This window comes from Marmota monax, unplaced genomic scaffold, assembly GCF_021218885.2.
Source record: "Marmota monax isolate L192 unplaced genomic scaffold, Marmota_monax_Labrador192_F-V1.1 WCK01_AAM20220418_F8-fsc00120, whole genome shotgun sequence".
NCBI classification, from domain to species: Eukaryota; Metazoa; Chordata; class Mammalia; order Rodentia; family Sciuridae; genus Marmota; species Marmota monax.
Window position 1 is genome coordinate 1,719,969 of NW_026694424.1, and position 21,347 is coordinate 1,741,315.

The 21,347-nt window shown below is 35.2% G+C and overlaps 1 protein-coding gene across 1 annotated transcript in view; it reads right to left on the bottom strand.

Moving 5' to 3' along the window:
• Nucleotides 1–325: 325 nt before the first annotated feature.
• Plcxd3 (phosphatidylinositol specific phospholipase C X domain containing 3) overlaps nucleotides 326–21,347 on the bottom strand; it is a 159,770-nt gene continuing 138,748 nt past the window's right edge. The window contains exon 3 of the mRNA XM_046468307.2: nucleotides 326–6,884. Within this exon, the coding sequence (XP_046324263.1) occupies nucleotides 6,731–6,884 (154 nt within the window). The 3' untranslated portion in view covers nucleotides 326–6,730. The remainder of the gene's footprint in view (nucleotides 6,885–21,347) is intronic.

Genomic DNA, 21,347 nt, shown 5'->3' on the forward strand with positions numbered 1-21,347 from the left:
AATAGAAATATGATGTTTTATTGCATTATTGCTGTTTGTTATATTATTGCTGTGTTGATATTGACCTTCTTTTTGATCATATCAGAAGCTAACATTATTGGATCTCAGAGATTCCTAATTTTGAAATATCAAAGCACTCGTGGCAGTGCCTTTATTGGTAGAAAATATGTACAACATTTGTGGAGGAAATTCTAATATGATGATCACAAGTTTTTAAAAATGAGATTATTTTCTGATGTTCTGAGTCATGTTCTATTTAAGTGATCCACACTTTGGGGTTTATAATGAAGCATTGATGAGTATGAATTCAGAAAAAAAATAAAGATAACTGGTGCCAGGACTTTATTAGCATTTCACTGGATACAAAGAAACTTTTTACATTAAGAACACAATAATATCAAAAAAATTCACATTTGCTATACAGACTGTAAGCATTAATTTTTTTTTCACAACACGTTTATTAAAGTGTCAATGACCAGATCCTAAAAAGAGAAGGCACAGATCTGTCTCACTCTGGTGAATTTCTGGCATCTGATAAAGGAAATGTCACCAGCTTTGAAGGTTCTCATCCTCCAGAATGAAGCAAATCAACACAAATTTGTATAGGCAGGAATCAAGAGATGGAAATGTTAAGGGATTTAGGTTTTCCTATATCATTTGAAGGAATGCTGTTCTAAGACTTCATTCACCTTCAGTTTTGTCAAGGATTCAGTGTTGGAAACAACAGTGTTAGAATGCTTTGTTCTAGAAATCCCAACATGTTTCTATTCTCTGAAAACTTCTAGAAACCATCTGTGCATCTCATTATTCATAATCCAGGGATTCTTGGGTTTTCAATTTCTATAAAAATGGACTGGTCATTATAATTTTCTTTAGCCAGTGTCCCTGGCAGGTGCTGGTGTTCTGTCCCAGAACAGCTGACCAACTTCACCTGTTTTAGTGAAGTACTTGACAGGGCCATACCTCAGACTCCTCTCTTTCCAAAGTGAAGAGTTCTTTTCTATATCAAATTTTATATTTTGTGGTACGGTGTTAATGGGAGTGAAGGGATAATGGATTAATTTGTCACCTTTCTGAAAGAAAAAGAAACTGAATTTTAAAAGTGGTTCTGGTACTAAGTTAGAAGGTACTGCTACTTCTACAAGAGAATTTTTAACACGGGTATGTTTTTCATTTTCTCAATTACTGGGTAATGTTTCTTAAGGAATAAATGGGGAGACTATGTGCTTCAAAACAGGCCAATTATGGGAAATTTTGAATGATATAGCACTAATCTAATGAAGATAATTGCTTGATTATTCCCATCTTTTTTTTCTTTTTTCTTTTTTTTTGAGACAGTGTCTCACTATGTTGCTCAGGGCCTCACTAAACTGCTGAAGTTGGCTTTGAATTTGTGAGCCTCCTGTCTTAGTCTCCTGAGTAGCTGGGATTATGGGTTGTGCCAGCAGGTCCAGCTATTCTCTTCTAGTTTTGAATTGGTCCTTCACAAAACATTTCCGGGACCTGGTGTGGACCAATATTTTCCTTCATGAAGGGTACACCAACAGCAGATTTGCACAAGGTGTCTTAACATAATGACACAGAGGGAGGTAGATCTCACTCCTCATGGGTAGCCCAGTTGGAAAAGATAGAGAGGCAGTGTGGATAGGGTGCCAAATTTAGGAAAAAAATACAGAATATATCCATTTTAATTTGAATTTCATATAAGCAGTTTTTAGTATATTTGATGAAATATATAAGATATACTCTAAAATAATTATTTATCCAAAATTAGAATGTTACCAATGTTCTGTATTTTATTTGGCAACACTAAATATTAAAAACAAATTCTTGGAGATGGAGGAAATAAAAAGTTTAATTAATATTTCAAGTCCAGATCCCAGTCTAAGGAAGATTGTAAAATTTTTGCTTTGAGCATAACTGCCAGGATAGATTCTTAAAATCATGAGCTTTCTACTGGTGGGATGCACACAGGTCAGACAGGAATAGTGTGAGTGCTGCATGCTTATTTTTTGAAAAGAGAACCATGTTGGGACCACATCATGTTGATGGAGCTTCAGCAACTTTCACAGAGCCAAGGTGGTTCATTTTACTTCAGAAGATCCAGTTTTCAAAAATAATGGTCTAGAGAAAAACTATTTGTAATGGAAAAGTTATCATTAAAGCAAAAATCTTTTTACAAAGTTCCATGTTGGGAAGAAGAACTTTAGCAATGCACTGGTTCTGATGGAAGCAAAAAGTGAATTTAGTTTATTTGTATGATGATGAATTTAGTGAATTAATCAATGCTTGATTGTTTGAAAAACATAGGTGCTTTGCAAACTGGAAGGTTTGCTTGTGGAAACTCAGAAAACTTCTAAAGCACATACCACATAAGACTTTTTTTTTAAAGTCATTTTTAACAAAAAAATAATTTCTGTTCAAGGTTTAAATCCAAATTGCAGCAATGACAACCAAAAAAAAAATGGTGACAAATTAAGGCTGGTCATAATGTGCCCTTTTTCTTTAGGATAAGTTTGATATTTAGTAAGGTACAATATATTTACACATACCACCGACAAGCACATGGTTTTGACTCATACAAATATACATTTAGAACTAATAACTATAAAATAGTATCACAAGTGAAATAAAAATTACACAAGTTTTAACAGATTCAGTCAACACCTTTCACAAATTCTACAGAACATTTTATCACTGTCTTTGGGAAAACAAACAATTTGGAGCATTATTTGAAACCATATGGAACACAGGAGCCACCAATAAGTTATGGCAAATATAGCATTTACACCACGGTGTTACTGAACCTAGTTGAAAAAACAAAGTGCTGCAAAATAAAACACTTTAAAAATCATATTTAGCATAGCCTGAGGTGCACTGTATTATTTTCTCTTAGCAATTCAAAAGGTGAACACTCTTTCTACGGAGCTCCTGTTTAGTTGTGCAATCAAAGGTTAAAAGATTGTGTCACTGAATATTTGTAAAACTGTAGAATTGAAAAACTCGTGAAAACATGCATTTCCTGAGACTTCCAATTTTCTAGTCTGGAATCCTATAAAGGGAGAACAACATGTAACCTTGCTTTACTAAAACATGTCAGACCCTCAAAGGACTTTTGACACCTTTAAGTGAAGATGTATATGTGTGTGTAATGCATATTCAAAGTCCACTGTCCAGCTTAGATTCTCTAGCTTCAAGTGTCATTGACAATGTAGTCAGACCACTAGTGCCACGTGTGTCCTTTTTCTGATGGTCTCACTTTTCATTGGTTTTCAAATAATTTTTCTCCCCTTAAATATTTAAATACTTGAGCTATATTTATGCCTACTAACATAGGAGATGATTGATTTTAAGAATCCAAATTGCAAAAGAACCAGGTTGGATAATTAGATGCAGTTCTTACTTGTGTGTGTGTGTGTGTGTGTGTGTTTATGTGTGTGTATACATACACACAGGTGCATCATGCCAAACACTTTGTATTCTAGTACATTCACTGTTAGGTGGCGCTCCATGAAAAGTGAGTTTTCCCAGTATGGCTGAAAGTGAATATTGAGGTCATCATATAGAAAATCCTAAGGCTTTTAAAGGATGCTTCCTCATTCCTTATGTTCACATGACTATGTACTAATAAAGGAAACATAAATGATTACGGCAGGAGAAGTATTCACCATATTGGTGCTCCAAAACTGCTGACAGGAAGGCAAATGTATAAATGATATCCTTTGCTTATTTCCCCTCACTTCACCCACTCCTTTGATTTCCTGATGAAGATTGGGTAAAAGTTGGATTTTATTTTAGTTTTTTGCTTTGTAGGACTTGTGACATAAAGTCTTAAGAAGCAAAGCAAAAAATGCACCAAGATGTGTTTACTACATCTTGGGGCCTCTTTGTAGCCCTTGTGCTCCTACCTCTCTGAAAACACAATGCCCAGCTGAGACAAAGGAGCATAGGCGGAGGGTAAACTTGGAATGCATCCCCGGTTCTCCATGTAAGACCCACAGCCTGCTTCCTAAGTGTGCTCCAGGGCAGGACCAACAAACAGACACAGCCAAAGGCACCTCCTTGCCATTCCCTCTCCAAGGAATCTCTAGTGAATTCTCTCAGGGTTCTTTACTATCTCTACCCTCCTTCAGAATTAAGGCAAGTCTGTTTACTCTTAGTGCCTGCTACAGAGGTGGCACTGTATGTCCACGTGGAAATCATAACATTGGATTGAAAGTACCTTTTGTCTAACAAGGTCTTTGTGTGCATATCACTAATGTCAATCAGAAGCTGTCCTCAGTTTACAAACTGCGCTGTCGAATGCTTCCTCAAGTTTGTTATTTCCAGCACCCAAATGACAAATATAACAAAGTTAATTCTATGCAAACATTATAGGAAAGCATTTAATTTCAAGAAAATACAATATAGTTACCTCTGTATTTTATTCATTTTCGTTAATAGGCTGAAAGACCTGTTTTCTGTCATATTTATAAGTTAAATCCTGTGTCATAACAAGTGTAATTGCTGAAATATCTGAAGTGATAAATGATGAAGAACCAGCAAGAAAAGCCTGTTCAAAAAGCAAATTTACAGGACATAAACTTCAATAGCCCATAACCTTTTAAAAAGAATTCATGTTCAGTTGCACATAACAAGCAGGTGAAAAGGGAAAAAAAAACTGTGATGGAAGAGAAAATAGAAGAAAAGAACTATATTCTGTAAATATTTGAGTTCTAAACTATTTTTACAAAAATATTTTAATATGATCAGCTACTCAATTTTCAAAGGTTGTGTCCATCCTTTTTTTACATTGTTAAGAGACTAAGTGTTAAAATTAAATTATTTAATAATGGTGTTTTCACTTGAAAAGAATTATACTGTATCTGTCTATTTTTTTGTGTGTTTGTGTATATTTGTATCTGCTACTTGCATAGGAGTGGGTATGTGTAGGTATATTGTATATGACAAAGAATATACACTCAACTGGAATGTCCAAATGTATCTGTTGCTTATAAAATGTATACGTGTGCTACTTGGTCTAAACAGGTACTACATTTTTCATGAACATTCTGTTCAGTATAAAAAATCTTTTATTCCCTCTCTGCAGTTACTATTAAGTACTGTTTTCTGACAATGAACATTCATAATCTCAAAATCAACTCTTGATTATCCATAATCTTGACATATGTAATCAACTCCCTTACCTAGGTCTAAGATATTAAGTTATACATCTTGCACTTGGATTAATTAAAAGCTGAGGGCATGCTTCTTATTTCTCCATAGTCTCAATTTGTATGGAATTGCACTGTCCCAGAAAAATATGGAGGTGCGATTATTTCTAAATATGAAGATAAAAATACTTCAAAATTGTAAGGATTTCAACAAATTTTATATATTTGTATAAATGCCTCACAATATTCCTGTGATGCATACAAGTAAGGGGGCATTGTGCTTTTGAAAACTAATTTTTGGAATTGTCAACTGTTGTAAAGACACCAAAAGGACGCAGTGCTCAAACTGTGTTATCACTGTCCTTTCCTAAGGGCTTGAATTATCAAAAGTTAGGTCACAGAATCTTTGTATGACACTTTTGCCCCCTGCCTTCATCTAACCTCTAGAACAGGATAGATCCCAGAAGTGATGAGTGATTGCCAATTTGAAACAAGTCTGTCCAGATCACACGTATTTCAAGGATTTCCTAGAGATATTTTATGGATCATTGTGGTTTGGTGGATGTAGTTTCGAAGACATTGCTCTAAAACACTCCGTCCGCTACTCTTCCTTTCTCCTTTCTTCCTGTCAATTGAAATTTCTTGAGAAATGTTCCTGAAAACCTGGGATTCAGAACATATTTGGAAATCCTTTCATCTTTCTTTGTTCTTCCTTTTATTTAAATCAAAATTGTTAAGAAAGTTATTGGAAGAATCCATATTTCTGATTTTAATGCATTTGCCATAACATCATTTACTGGGTATTTGCAGGGTATTATTACTTCTAGGGGTTGCTGAACTAAAGTGACATCCATCTCCCCCCATATACCTCACTCCTCATTTTTTACTAGGGAGTTGGCACTCAGTCCTATCAAAAAAAATTTTACACTATAGTTATAGCTGCCTTAAATGGAAACACTGTGACACACTATTGTTTTTATATAACACAAATATCACTGATTATGGCCTCCAATATCACTGATGCAGGGAAACTGATTGGATGCACATTTTCTATGACCAAAAGTTGGCTATGATTGCCCAATTGCAGACGACTACAGAATATTATATCAAGTCCCACAAAACAAATAAATTTCAGTACAACAAGGTAATACACATTATGTTGGACATTCAATTGTTTTGAGTACCATACAGCATCTGATTAGAAAGAGCGAGCAACAGAGGGAGTGGAAAGGTTAGAGAGTTTAGACAGTAAAGGAGCCCTAAGTTGAAATTATAAAATGCAATCAAGTAACCACTCATGAGTTGTACGTTAAAAGACTAATTTCAAAAAACAAAATTCACTATACTTTTTTATCCCTAACACTAGAAGTAAATTTTGCTCATCAAATAGGAAATGAAATATTTATAGTAGATTGTGACATAATCACTGAAGAAATGATTTCCCCTTTTCCCCACCCACTACAAGCCCTAATCCTTTCCAAGACTCAGTGGAAAAGGAAAATCAGAGTGTTTACAGATAATACACCTAATACAATGAGTCTTCTCTATCTTATTCATGGCCACTCCAAATAGTACTATCAAGTGTTGGCTTCACCTTCATCAAAGATATAGTTGAGCTTTATGACAGTGCTGATAAAATCACCAAGTTCTACAAAATCGGCAGTGACAATATTGATGCCACTCTCTCCTGGCTTCTGCGTGCGGACCCATTGCATCATGGCAGGAAGAGCTCTGAGAAAGAAAAAGAGAGAGAGAAGTCACAGAAAGCAAGATATTATCTCCCAAGGTCTATAATTCTCAGGCTTCTCTTTAATTTTCTAATTTTTTAAAGTAAATGTTCCATATTATGTGGAAAATGTGACAATTTGACTTCATCTTCTCCCATTTGGATGTCCTTTATTTTTTTTTTCTTGCCTGGTTGCTCTAATGCATTTTTCCTTCATTGACAGAAGCATGATATATGCTTAGGAACAGGGGATGCAAACAGCCATGTTACTGATGTTAGTGATGGTGTGTACTATGACAGCATACTGGAGTGAAATCTGCTGTGTCCTGAGGGCGGCAGGAAGGGAGCTTTCCATGATGAAAGCATAAAAAAACTAAGACAAGAGAGATGATGGTATATTAATAAAATTTAATGAAATACACTTGAACATTAAATTCCTGGAAGACATGAAGAGGAAATGAGAGATAAGTGATTAGTGGAGAAGAGAAAATGATGAGTTAAGGATCCTGAAGAAATTATATAACAGTTACAGGAGCAATACTGGAGAGAGAAGAAAGAGAAAAAAAAAAAGAAAGAGAAGAAAGCCATGCTATGAAGCTATAATAATCAAAACAGCATGGTCTTGGTAAAAATAATAATAATAATAAATCACATAGGCCAGTGGAACAGAAAAGAAAGCCTAGAAATAAATTCATGCATCTAAAGCCAAATGATTTTTTTAAAAAAAGTGTTAAGAACATGCATTGGAGAAAGGATTTTTTTTTTCAGTTAATGGTGGTAGGAGAATGGGATATCCACATGCAGAAGAACAATGCCAGATCTGTATCTCTTCTTATAAAAATCAACACAAAATGAGTTAAAGATCTAAATGTAAGACTTGAAACTATAAAAATACTAGATAAAAGAAAACTACTAGAAGAAAACATACAAAACCGGTTCCAAACGTTAGAATAAAAAAGATTTTTTTTGGAAAGAGATTTATTTCCTGGAAGTAAAAATAAACAAATGGGATTATATCAATCTTCTGCACCATTAAGAAAAAAAAAATTAACAGAGCAAAGAAACAACCTTCAGAATGGGAGAAAATATTTGCAAACTATATATCTGACAAGGGATTAATATTAAAAATATACAAATAACAAACACATTACAATAGTAAAACAAACAAAAAACCCACAAAAAACAAATAATTTGATTTTAAAATGAGTAACAGACCTTAAAGAATATGTACGAATGGCTGAAGGCATATAAAAATGTGTTTAACATCACTAATCACCAGGGAAAAGCAAGTTAAAGCCATAATGAGATATCACCTCACTCTTGATAGAATGCCTATTAACAAAAAGATACAGACTGGAGATGTAGCTCCATGCTAGAGCACTTGCTTTGCATGTGTGAAGCCCTGAATTTATTCCCCAGTGCATGTGCATGCATAGGTGCAAACACACACATACACACACACAAGATAACAAGGGCTGGCAAGTATATATAGAAAAAGGGAATGCCTGCACACTGTTGGTGGGAATGAAAGTTAGTATAACTATTATGGAAAACAAAATGGAGTTTCCTGAAAAAAATTAAAAACAGTAAGACCATACCATTCAGTGATATTATATTGAAGAGTCAACTGTGCTTGCCCAGCACTATTCACAAAAACCAAGAGTGGAAACAACTCAAGTGTCCATCAATAGATGACTGGATAAAGCAAATGTGTACAGAATGGAATACTGTTTGTTCATAAGAAAGAATAAAATCTTGTCTTTAGCAATGATAGGGATGGAACTAGAGATCATTGTAAGTGAAATAATCCAGGCACAGAAGAACAATACCACATGAAAATCACATTCACATGTGGAATCTGAAGAAGGTAATCTTATGTAAGTTGATGGTAGAGCCATTACATATACCAGAGGCTGGGAGAATATGGGAGCAGTGGGGAAGGGGAAAAGTTAATCAGTGGGCACTAAGTTATAGTTAGTTAGGAAAAAGAAGTTCTGATGTTCTAACACATAGTAAGGTGACTGTAGATAATGATAATACATTGTGTATTTCAAAAAATGCTACAGGAAAGGATTTGACTGTTTTCTCCATAAATAAATGGTAAAAGATATTGAAGAGATAGATATGTTTATTCTCATCTGCACATCACATAATGTATATGTATATTGAAGCATCACCTTGTACCCCATAAATGTGTACAATTTTATGTATAAGCTAAACAATAAAATAGTTAAGGGGCTGATAAATTCATGCAGGCTAAAGATAATGGTAAACTGAATTGTATTAGCAATAGTGAATATATGTGAAAGGGACATTTGGTGTGTGATTGGATATAGATGGAAAGGGAGAAAGAGGCCATGGATTTTACCTAGACTTCTAGCAAAATTTTGGCATGTACATTATCCATTAATCTTGGGAAAGATAGGGGTGATGGCTCTCCAGCAGGTGTGATAAGCTCAGTGAGAGACATTGATTTTGAGAATTTGGGAACACATGAGTTGATATCTCAAGTGGCTGTTAAATGAAGGTCTGATATTTAGGGAAAAGACCTGGTCAGAAGCCATTACATATAGAGAAATTTGGTGGATAAGATCATTTCAAAATATTTTGTAGAGGGAGAAAAAAGAGAAAATTTGAAGACAACAGCATTTAAGAGATGGGCAGAAATCTTGAGTCAATAAGGAAGAAGAAGTTAAGCATGAACATAGGAGAAAATTCAGGAGGACATAAGGTCATGAAATCAAGGAAAGAATGAGGTAATGCTCATTTTCAAGCTTAAAAAAGACCAGTGGGGTTTAAACATGGAATGCAATCCATGTGCATTTCTCCTGTTATCAGAAAGCATATTTATCAAACTCAACCCATGCAGGTGAAACTGGGACAATTATGTTGGACTATATGGACCCTATGGGTGATATCTTGAAAAATTCTGATCCATATTTTTTAGCATATGTATTTTCCCATTAGAAACTAATTGAAGAGGGTACCATTGCTTCTAAAAGGGCATAATATGGATCTAAAAGGCTCAGTGCCTTCAGAACGTAGATGGGGGTAGGTGGGGAAATGTTCTCACAGGAAGAGTTCCAGAAGAGAATTCTATCTTAAAATGAGAAATCTGTATCTCTGGAGCACAGACACAAGTGTATTCAAATTCATTGGAAAGACAGATGCTATTGCCATGTGTGTAATCACTCATGTTTGAATTCCATTACTTTCTCTTCTGGACTTGCTACAACAGATGAGTTTTCTGTTGTGAATGTGGCATCACCTTTGCATTTGAGAAAAGGCAGTTATCCTTTGGAAATCATCTTAACAACCAGTGCATTTCCCAGGAGAAGTGTTTTACAACAGACAACTTGCCTTGAGTAGTGAGAGAGGAGGCAAGAGTGACATTGAGGACAACACTGATTCTGCATGGACCTTTACTGAGTGGCTCATTCATCAGATCTCTTGGGTATGAGGTCATCAGAGATTCCTAGGCAATCCTCACCTGAGAGCCATGACTACTGCAGAAAGAGCTCCACAGATGCTCTCTACTACTCTGAGATTAAAATTCCCAGGCCTGAATTTAGAACAATTAATTGTTATCCCCATGGAGACAGGTTAAGAGAACCTAAGAGTGCTCTTTTCTGTTTCTCTGTAAAATATATTGCTTGGAGGATTGATGAAATGTTCTTTTGGAAGAGTGTGTAGTCCTCAGATGAAATATGAGAATTACACTTCAAATATTATTCCTCTGAGTCATCGGAATATTTCTATTTTCTGTGCAGACTTATTTTCCTAAGTCAATATGACACAAAAACAAAACAAGCAATTGTGCCCAGTTGACTCTCTAATACTCAGAAGTAGGATTATGTTAAGGAAAAGTACTTACTGTGCTGGATGAAACTAGCAAATGTCATTGAACATTTACTTCAAGTAGCATTTCTTAATTCCTTTTCATTGTTCCCACCAGGGAGTGTTTTAGATATTTTTTTCCTATTTTTCCTCCTCTTTCATGATACTTTTTTAATATTTATTTTTTTATTGTAGTTGGAAACAATACCTTTATTTCTTTTATGTGGTGCTGAGGATCAAACCCAGAGCCTCACACATGCTAGGCAAGCCCTCTACTGCTGAGCCACAACCTCAGCCTTCATGATAGTTTAATACCACAGATATATTGCATATTTGTTTATTCTGTTTATATATCTGTACTTTAATACTGTTTATCTGTGACATATATGTCACATACATATATATGTCATATATGTATGTGTATGCATATGCATGCACATATACTTATGTATACACATACATATATACCTATGTAAATTTTAACTAGCTTTCACAAGAACCAGTTTCTGTCCCACAGAGGCCAATTTTTCTATTAAGAATGCAGGATTTCACATTGTGCATGCTTGTGATCCCAGCAGCTCTGGAAGATGAGGCAGGAGGATCATGAGTTCAAAGCCAACCTCAGCAAAAATGAGGTGCTAAGTAATTCAGTGAAACCCTGTCTCTAAATAAAATACAAAATAGGGCTGGGGATGTGGCTCAGTGCAGTGGTTGAGTGCCCCTGAATGCATTCCCCAGTATCCAAAAAAAAGAATGCATGATTTTACAGCTAGTTGACAAGTTCTCAATTATACTTAGCATTGAACAGAGAATTAGGAAGAAATGACAAGTTCATTCTGATTGTGATAAAAAAAATGTTACCAATGTCACAATTTTCATGGTATGAGATCTTTTTTAGTCAGTTCGGGGTTGATATAATAAACTATCATAACCTGGATAGAGTTATAAACAACAGAATTATTTTTCATAGTTTTGAGGACTGGAAAGTCCAAGATCAAGGTGCTGACAGATTCAGGTGCTGATGAGGGCTCATTTCCTGATTTCTGTGCCCTCTCGTGGTAAAAGGTCAAATAAGCTTTAGTGGCCTCTGTTATAATGGGACTTGTGCCATTTATGAGGGTTCCACCCTCAAGATCTAATGACTTCTAAAGGCTTTACCTTGGAGTAATGAAATTTTAACACGGGAAATTTGGGGGCACACAAACGTCCATCCCCTTGCAAGGACAAACCAGTTGAGAATTAACATTTAACATTTTAGAATGACCCATCCATTAATCTATCCATCCAACCAACAAAGATGTATTGCATAACTGTGGAAAACAGGGTGTTACTTGTAGCTCCTGTTAGCCATCCCAGAGCTCAAATCCTCATCTCTCTTTGAGATCTGTCACAGTCTTATCCCCATATTGCTATTCATGCCTTTAATACACTATAGTCAAAATCATCTTCCTCAAATACATCTGAGCATTATGATTGCTCTGCATTAAAAAACAGAAAGTCTTCTCCCTTCTCTGCAGCCAACTCCCTTCTCTACAGCACAAGTCAATTCCTTATCTCCATCATATCAGCTGCCACAAATAGCTCTCTTTGGCATCATGTATTGTTTATTCCTACCTATTTTTTTTCTCCAAAAATACTGAAATTCTTGTATTTTCCCCCCAAGTGCACCTATGGTTTCATGCCTTTACTTTTTTTCCTACTTTTCCTCTATGTGAAATATGATTCCTTCTTCCAGCAATATTATTGACCTAATTTCTGCCTGACTTTTAAGATTTAGATTAGGAAAAATCTCAGTCTCTCCTATCTGATAAAGAACCCTTTCCTTTATGTATTCTGTTCAATTTTCTTTAAGTGTTGTTCTTTAAGTATTAAAGTCTTAAAGAGTCTTAACCTTCATTATGCTCATTTTAAAAGTGATGAACTCTTTAAGTATTGTTCTTTAAGTATTGTTCCACATATGACATTGGCATTGTCCATTTCCGTTCTTATTTCTTTCAGTACTTTCTAGAAACAGCTCACCAAAAAAAGATCATATCATAGTCATCAACAAGTTCCATATACCTACAACAACCCCCGGAACTCAAAAGGAAAACAGCATACATGTTGAACTCAAATTTTGAACTAGAAATCCAGAACTCATGTGTCTCAAAGTCAACAAACAAGATAAACATAAACCAATCATGACAATATAATATGGTGCAATAGATGTGATTGTAGTTTTCTATGGAAGCATAGCTGATAAAATAATTCACTATGCTTAGGAGAAATCAAGGAGGGATTTAAAAAAAATGCTTCACAAACAGGATATTTGAACTTGGTCATGACTAGGCACTTTTTAAATACAGAAAGAGAAAGAAAACATTCCAAAGAAGGCTAAGCAAGCATCTCAAGAAAAGGGAATCACATTGGCAAAAGCATATGGCATAAAAGAGATGATAAAAGAGAGGTCAAGAGGGCCAGAGAGAAGGCTGTACAAAGTATGAAATTGGGGAAAACAGAAAAAGGATGTTGGCCAGATTATTAATTACATCCTTTGGCACACCCTGGATCCTGAGTTATAGTCTATATTTAATTGTAGGATGATCATTGATTTTGTCCAGGGAACAAAGCTTTTTGGATTTTTTTCCATGTTAAATATTAATTCCATCCAAAGACTTCCATATAATGATACTTACATGTGACACTGAAATTTGTATTATTGTTACATATAAATATAGAGACTATTCTTTCTCTTTGAAACTTCTGTTACATTGTTATGAGGTTTTTTAAAAAAGCCTTTATTTACTAAGAATACTCCTACCTTTCTTTATAGCTAGAAATTATAAGTAGAAAATTAAAGAGTATTCATTAGTACCATGGAAAAAATATTTTTAAGTGAAATTATATAATCTGATTGTTAAATTTGCTTTGAATTTCTATATTAATAAGTTAGCATCTATCTATAGAATGGTCTACTTTGATATAAGACAGGATTATAAATATACTGTGATGATATTTTATAAAAGCTCCTTTTTAAAAAAAAATCTCTCTTTTGGTAGTTGCTGGATTTACAATGTGAATATGGACTCAGGTTATTTGTAGGACTTTACTGATAGCCAGGAAACTCATTTCAAGGAAAAAAAAATGCTTATTTATTTATTTATTTAATTTAAAATCATAGCACTACCATCAATTCTGGAGCAAGATGATTTCTTTTCACATCTCATCACCATCCTTTTTTTTTTTTACAAGGTTAGTTTTACTCTATGCCTCAGTTTCATCACTTATAAAATAAGCATAAGGAAGATTAAGTTAGTTCATACATGTAAAGTGCTTAGGAGAGTGTTTGTTTATTCATTGTATATTCCTGTTACTATCAACTGTTTCTCATTTAATCAATTATAATTGAATTCATTAGAGATTTATTACGAATCCACATCAAATTCATATTCAGGTGTGTATATATGTATAACCCTTTTACAACAATCATATTTTTGTACAATATTTTCCTCACTCCTCTAAACTGTTTTATTTTATAGTTATGGAAGAACAATTGTAAATGTTGAAACACGTGTGTCTTTCAGTGAATTTTATTTAAATGCACTTAATTTTCAATGACATGTTACTCTTATTGAATGAAAAAATTTCCACAACAATTTATTAATTTTTACAGGATTCTCTAGTGCACTTAGGGACCAAAATCATTACTATGAAAATATTACAGTCTTGTTACTGCCTGTCCCCAACCCAGTCTCTCCTGAGAAATGGAGGTCTCATAGTTTAAAATAGTGGCTTCTGTCTTTCCCTGAGCAACTAGCCCCTCATTCAATGCAAATGTACAGGGAATTTGGGTACTGGATGCACAGAGTCAGCTGAGCCTATTAATTAAAATCAAGTCCAACCAATTTTAAAATATGATTTCCTGTCAGTTTGGCCATTTCCAAACATTTGGAAATTTTACTTGAACATGTAAGGAAGAAAAGGACTAAACAAAAAGAAACTTGAAGAATCTTGACCATTCATGCACCAAAGCCTACAGTGATAAATGACAGAGACTTTGCATCTGCAGATTTAAAGAATGCGGGAAGCTTTAAAACAGCCTCAAGTAGACAGATATATCTCATAAATCATAGGCTCCCAAAACTCCAAACCTATTTCTTTATAATCTTGCATAAATTAGGAGAACCCTCTGAATATCAATTTTCCCCAGAAAAAAAGTTAGAAATAACAATAACCAGGGGTTTCTGTGAGGATCATAGCACACCCGTCCAATGCACACCCGTCCAATGCACACCCGTCCAATGCACACCCCCATGATACTGTCTATAATAGCATTAGGCAAATGCAGCCCAGGGTTGTTAAAAAATCAGCCATAGCCTTGAGTGCAGATGTGTTCTGGATGCTGCAGGATATGAACACAAATGCATCTGTCACAACAGAAACATTGGGAGACAGGGACTGAAAAAATTCACTCTCACCCTAGCTATATCAGCAGAATCAAGTGTTCTGGTGGGAAATTCCAAGCTCTCAGAAGTTTATGAGACATATGTGCCTGGTAAGTTCTTAGTTTTGAATTTTTGTTTAACAAAAAATAATTGAATCAACTCAAAGCAAAACAGACCATTCATTTTCTTTGATGACAATGACAACAATCCATCTTCTTGTGGCTAGAGAAACAGTTAAAAATCCATTTTCAATTAAAATAAGATCATATAAACTCTAGAAACATGGTGTTGAGAGTTTATAAAATGTACTGTGTCCTCGGGCTCTTCCTTTGCTCCAAGGCAGTGTTTCAGAATGAGTCATGCACCCTGCCAGGAGGCAGAATGTGAGCACAGCCAGCCCTGTGACAGGGCCTCCTGGCGTGCAAAGACTGTTCTATCTGCTGAATTTCCAAGGGAACCAAGGAAGAAAGAAAGCTTTGCAAATTCTAAACAAGGAGACCCTTGGATACATTAACAAGATTTAGATTGCCAGGAGACAGATAATGGGTTTTCTTTCAAAGGTAGAATCTCAACATAATGAGCACTTCTGTGGGGGATCAAGTGTTCTCACTTCACAGTCTCTTCCTCAGAACCAATAACCCCTCACTCAATGCAAATGTACAGGGAATTTGGGTACTGGATGCACACAAGCAATTTCTTCCTCAGTGCACAAGATGATATCTTCTATCTGCTAGCACCTGTCCATCCTTTCTCCTCTTTAGAAAGATTTCCATTTGCTAAGAAAGAGATGCTGCTGAGCTGGTGCTAAAAAGAGATTTTGACATTTCTGGGTGTGCTTGGAACAAGCATCTCAAGGACTATCTGGGTTTATCCCTTGGTTCTCCAGTGTTCCCAAGTTGAGGACCAGGGACCTAGGAATATCAGAGGCAGTAATATGGAAAGGTATGCAGAAATCAATTACCCACAGTCTGTTGTCACATGAGTAAACTAAAATGCTGCTTTTATCAATTCAATTTTTAGTTTTAGTTTTCCTTTTTAATTAAGATGTAACATTTGTACATATTTGTGGGATACAGTGTTATAGTTTAATATGTATATCTGGAGTCCACTGATCAAATCAGAGTGTGTAACATTTCCATTTCTGTTATCATTTCTCTGTTTAAAACTTCATTTGCCTCTCTTCCAGTTCTTCTCAAATTCATAATAGATGATTATGACCTATAGCCACCTCACTGTGTTGAAGAATATGACAACTTATTCCTCCTATATAAGTGTGTTTTGGTCCCCATTATCTATTTCTGCCTCGTATCTATCTTCCCAGCCTCTAATTACCATTATTCTATTTCATTCTACTTTGAAATCATCTTTTTTTAGATTCTCTATATGAGAAAGATCATGCAGTATATTTGTCTTTCTGTGTCCAAATTATCTCACTTAACATAAAGTCTTTTAGTTCCATCCATTTTGCCACAAAAGCCAAGTTTTCATTCTTTTTTTAAAAAAATCCGATATATTTTCCATTGCATTTATATAAAGCATGTTTTGTTTATTCAGTCTACCATCAGTGAACATCGTGGTTGATTCTATGTCTTGGCTATTATGGAAAGTGCTACAATAAAGATGGAAGTGCTAGAACCTCATTTCAGGTTTGGTATTTACTATCTGTTGCTTATTGGAAGTTCTAGTGGATCCTATATGTCTTTAATTTTAACAATGAGAATATAAAGTATTACTTATAGAATATTCATTTAATAAAAAGAGAGGGTTCTATAGAACCCTATAGGGTCAATAGTGAGAGGTCTTTGGGAACTATTTGTCTGAGTGGCATTCACATTTTCTCTTATATGGTCTACAGTAAATTTTTATTGAGTGCCTATTATATGGTAGTTGTCAGAGAGCACACAGGAATGAATCAGACATGGTTCCTGCCTTGGCTATGGAATAAATTCCAGAATTACCTGAACTACTGAAAATAGAAAGTGCTTCGTTGCTCTGAATCCTCTTGCCTGAAAGCACTGGAAATGGAGATGTTCATGAAGCCTCCTTTGGCCTCATGAACTGGCTGCCAGTCTTTCGCACATTCCAGTTCCAAAGAATATATTTCACGGATTCTGACAAATCTATGAAGCTAAATGAAAACCACTCTCCACAGACTCGTAAGTTAAGTGAGCATTGTTGAGTTTCAGTGGACACCCTACAATCAACATAGGGGCAACAGAAAGAGCAGCAGCCTAGGAATCAGAGCCCTATTTGTGTTATAATACCATGTGATACCTGGAAGATGACTTAACCTCCCATGCTCACTTTTCTCATTGTAAAGTGAGGTTAGTAACCCTACATGCTTCACAGTATGTAAGAATAAAACCATAATAATAAAAATACAAAAAAAAAGTTGGAGGAGCTTAGCAGTTACAAGTGAGGCCCTCAGAGCAACCTGTCCAAATTAAGATTCTGACACTCTCATGTGCACTTTTACACTCTCAAGTAACTTGCTTTCCCTTCCTTCCATTTCCTCACTCATGTAAAGAAAATAAGTGCAGATTGTGGAAAATAAATGAAATAACATGCTCATGAAATTTAGCATAATGCCTGAGATACAAAAACTCACCGATGGTTAGTTAGTATTCCGTGATTAGTGTTACTATCTGAAGTGTCTCACTCATAGTAGGCAGTAATTAAAGAAGAAACCTTCTTTTTATTAGTGTGGGGTGATGTTAAGGCAGGTGATTGACACAAGTCCCTCTATACTCAGATGTGTGGTGACTGCTGGGGTGAACACCCACGTCCTCTTTTCTGGATCCACGATGCTCATTATCCCAGCTTCTGGAGTGTTTCTGGTGTCAACTCCCTGCTAGATTTCTGTCCAACAACTGCCTTAGCCAAAGAGAGCCACTTCACCCGAAGAGGGTCACACCCTTCCTGGAGATAACTCTCCAGTTTAGATAGCAGGAGATTCTGTGAGCATAAAAGTTTTCCTTCATACATAGTAGGAATCAAGAGTGGCCTTTGATAAACTTAGTGAGGTAGAGAAGTTAACAACACTCTTGCATGTCCAAAATGAAACCAGGAGATGTCTTCAGTTAATTTAAGAGTATTCTGGGGAAAGGTCACCTGAGAGATATTGCATTTATGCTCAGTGTGGTGGACAGCACAGATTCATGTTGGGTCATCTGTTTTATCTGGTGAAGCAGAAAGGCTGCCAAAACTAGATATTATTGGCAGTGACCACAGAATATTATTTCAGGTTTTTTGCCAGGATTTCCCTCTGAATACCATTAAGTTATGAATAATGTAAAAAAGGCTCAGAAATCTAAACTTACTTCTAAAGGAAATGTCTGCCATGGTTACTCTAGTCCAAAGTGCCCAGCAGAGAGTTTGTGCCTAGTACTCTCTGCTGCAACTCCATGTCCCTGACATGGCCTTTCAAAGATAAGCATGCTTATAGCATCCAAATCAATGTTCAATTAAAAAAGCCAAATTCTGAAATTTTATATTCCTTAGAGAAAGTGCTAACAGGCAGAAGTGAAAATAAGCTGGCTTTAATTTGATCTGAATACCCCAGGTGTTAATGTGTTAGTTTGTCTGTGAGGCTGTGTAATCATGTGCAATTATCAGGGGTAATTTCTTTGGCCTTTTCCCTTTTAGTCAGCAGCAACTGCAGGTGCATAGGATAAAAGAATATATCATCTGTCATATAAGAAAATAATATTCATTATACTGTTAATTCTTTGATTTTCTCCAGACGGTAGACTTTGAAAGTTAGAGTCTCTTAATAGGACCAGAAGATAGCAAAATTTTAAGTCACTTCATCTGACTTAAAAGAGTACTTTCTGTTGTGTTGGTGTATTGGTTTTATCTTGTGGATAAACCTGATACTTTTAAAATTGTTTGACCACTTTTGCATTTTTTGGCAACATGGAAAATTCCTGGGAACTTAATAATATACAACAAGTATTGAAAAATCATATAGATACCACCCTCTTCCTGTATCTTCCTTGATAGCTTAGAAAAGTGACAGAGACTCCATGTTTGTATAAATGTATCAAAATAGACTCTATTGTCATATATAACTCAAAAAGAACAAATAAAAATTTAAAAGAAGAAAAAGAAAAGTGACAGAGAACATCAGGTTTGAAAACATCCTTAAGAATTCATAAGTGATGAATAAAATTCTCTACAAATACTGTTTCCTAAGCCAAATTTCATAGAAAAACAAAGTCTTATGAGATTCTAGAAGATATTCTCAAGGCAAAATATTTTCTTGGCCAAATAAGTTTAGGGAATGTTGAAACTCCTTTACTGTTCACAATAAGTACAATGGCATACCAACTCTATTGTCATATTAAGGATATTGAGATAGCCTAGATTTAAGAATGAACTTCTCCATTTGTAAGCTGTTACCCAAACTTATGAGATCTAGGAACATCACCACCATTACCACCCTTGCTAACATACATGTATGTGTGGACGCACATACCCAAACTCACAAACTACCAGTGGACATCTTTTAGACTTCATGTCCTACAGAACACTGTTCTGAAAATGTTCCAGTCCAGCATCCTTTTCAATGGATTGACTATGACATTTATTTCAGGGTCTTAGATCTCTTACAGCTGCTTGAATTTGACCTTCTCACATTTGGACTCCTTCTATTCTTAGAAGGTTCTTTCTGACCATCCAGTAGTCTCATTTAGATTCATCCTGAATATGTCTATTCTTCTTCAACACAATATTCCTTTAAACATTTGAAAATGATTATCATTCACATATCCCTACTATGTGTATCTCCCCTTCTCCCTCTTCTTTTTCTTACATAATTCAGCTTAGAACCTTCTTATTACTTTTGTCAGTCTATTTTGAGAACTCTACTTATACATTCTCAAAAAAAGGATACCACCCAAAATAACATAATTTTTCTAATATGAGTGTAGAGTATAACAGAGTATCTACTGTCATAAATGATTCAAAAGAACCTCATTCTGGTTCTGTTATTATGATTATGGCCACAAATGATGATGATGACGATGACGATGACGAAGATGATGATTATTTACAATTTCTCTATTAATATTTTCCAGTAGTTCCATGATCACCCTTTTCTTGGATTTATTCTGAAGGAAGCAGGCATGTATTCGGCAGTACTACAGGAAGGAGTTAATGGGAAGCAGTTCCACCTTAGATGAGTCCCCATATGCTTGTTATCTTACATATTCTTCTGTCTCTAGCTCAGAGAATCATCTCTCTGCTCCTAAAGAGGTTTTATAGCATGCAGGAACTGAGATCCCACCAAAACTGTTTAAAAAAAAGAAAAAAAAGCCCTGGAGAGTAATCCAAGTAGTCCAAGTCCAAGTCCAAGGCTGAATAGTAGCTGGAAACAGGAATGAAACAAATGAAGAATAGTTTGTAACCTCTTGCAGGTTACATTCCAGCTGGTAGTAGCAATGAATTGTCAGGAATCATAGTTTTCCAGGTAAACATTCTCTGAATTGATTTCCAGTGAAGATGTCAGTGGATACAGAGAAATTATGTGAGTAATTATAATTCTTTTTTTTTTTGAAATTTAGAATCATATATGCATATGAATATTTGGTGGTGAAAGTTATACAGCTGTGAGACTGAATTTGCTCTTAACAAATACAGAAGTAGGATTTCCAAGGTGAGGTAAAGACAATAATGCTGCCCTTCCTCAGGGCTGGTGCACACTTTATAGTCTTAATTAACTAGCATTTATTCTAAAGGTCATTACCTATAAAATATGCTACGTAAAAGAGAAGTATTATCAACAACTGTATCTATTATGTTTTAGAAGATAATTAGAAAAAGTAGTCCCTAAAGAACTCTCTCCACACTTTTTCCTTAATTAAATCTTTTTTTGCATTAATCTATAATGCTATAAAAATTATCCCAAAAGGCTAAAATAAAATATTTCCATTGTAGTAGGCCATACTCAATTCTGTTTTTATTTTTATGTTTTTAAAAGTTGCGATAGGCTTAATTCTCCTTGGAATAGGAGGAAAGTCACTAGTCATGGAGAATGCCACAGGAGCCTTCTGCGGAGTCCATAGAAAGCTGTTGAAAATTCAGAGAAGAGGCTCTGTGTTGCACGTGTATGCATGTTTTGGAAATTCAATTAATTTTTAAGTTTTATAGAATCACACCTACCATTGTATTAATTGCATGATTTTATATTGATGCTGCTGGCCTGGG